Source organism: Otolemur garnettii, unplaced genomic scaffold (assembly GCF_000181295.1).
Source record: "Otolemur garnettii isolate 467f Iridium unplaced genomic scaffold, OtoGar3 scaffold00156, whole genome shotgun sequence".
NCBI classification, from domain to species: domain Eukaryota; kingdom Metazoa; phylum Chordata; class Mammalia; order Primates; family Galagidae; genus Otolemur; species Otolemur garnettii.
In genome coordinates this window covers 2,132,651-2,133,831 of record NW_003852551.1, presented here as the reverse complement: position 1 = coordinate 2,133,831, position 1,181 = coordinate 2,132,651, and the positions used below count along the sequence as shown (strand labels likewise).

General features: G+C 47.7%; 1 protein-coding gene across 2 annotated transcripts in view; it reads left to right on the top strand.

Moving 5' to 3' along the window:
• Positions 1-1,181, top strand: part of PAFAH2 (platelet activating factor acetylhydrolase 2) — a 37,070-nt gene that overhangs the window by 15,343 nt on the left and 20,546 nt on the right. For both annotated transcript variants that reach the window (XM_012811400.2, XM_023519120.1), the window contains exon 7: positions 437-550. In XM_012811400.2, coding sequence (XP_012666854.1) covers positions 437-550 — 114 coding nt within the window. The remainder of the gene's footprint in view (positions 1-436; positions 551-1,181) is intronic.

The following is a 1,181-nucleotide window of genomic DNA, read 5'->3' as shown; positions in this document are numbered from 1 at the left end:
AAAAAAAAAAAAAAGGAAAGATTGACAGGAGCAGGAGGGGGCGAGGAGGGTGTAAGTGCTAGGCAGACAGAAACAGTAGCTGTGCTATGAATGGGTAAGTAGAATCCAATACTGGATGGCTAATAACAAGACTCTTAATTCCTTCTGTGTTCAGAGTGCTTTTACATATATTGTGTCATGAGATCCTTTTGACAACCCTATGGGTGGGGCAGTTAGGTAGAGTGTGAACAACAGGGCTGACTCTGTCATGCCGTTAGGGGGTGTTTACGTGAGCTGTGAGGTTGCTCAGCCTTTCTCAGGACAAGGAGCCTACGGTGCTTGGTGAGATGTAGGTGGACAAACTATCCCTGCATTCTTCCTCAGCTCTGTGCACGAGTGAGATTCTCACTGGGTGGTCTGAAGTGTTCCAGCTCCCTCTGGGACTGTCTGTTTGCAGGTGCATCAGCGGGTAAGCGAGTGTGTACGGGTGTTGAGGATCCTGCAAGAAGTTACTGCTGGACAGACCATCCTCAACATCTTGCCTGGTGGGTTGGATCTGATGACCTTGAAGGTATGGTAGCAATTGGTATGACCCAGAGCCTACCTATTCATCAGGACTTTCTTGGCCACCAGTAACTAAAACCTAAATCATTAGCTTAAGCCAAAAGAGGTAAATTGGCTCATGTAACTAGGAAGACCAAAGGTAGACGTTAGGCCAGTGTAGTCAGATCCAGTGTCTCAGATGTTATCATCAAAGCTCTGGCCCTCTTCTCCCTTTTTCCACCTCAGTTTCTCTGTATGGGTGCTCCATTCTTACCAGACCTTTAGGCAAGAAAGATGGTTGCTGCTACTCAAGCCTGCATATCAATTTATAGGTCTAAATTTAAATTTTTTGTAGAGATGGGGTCTTGCTGTATTATATTGCTCAGGCTGGTCTTGAACTCCTGGCTTTGGGCAATCCTCCTGCCTTGGCCTCCAGAAGTGGTAGGATTAGAAGTGTGAGCCACCACACCTGGCCTACAGCTCCATCTTTTTTTTTTTTTTTTTTTTGGAGACAGAGCCTCAAGCTGTCCCCCGGGTAGAGTGCTGTGGCATCACAGTTCACAACAACCTCCAACTCCTGGGCTTAAGCGAGTCTCCTGCCTCAGCCTCCCAAGTAGCTGGGACCACAGGCGCCTGCCACAATGCCCGGCTATTTTTTG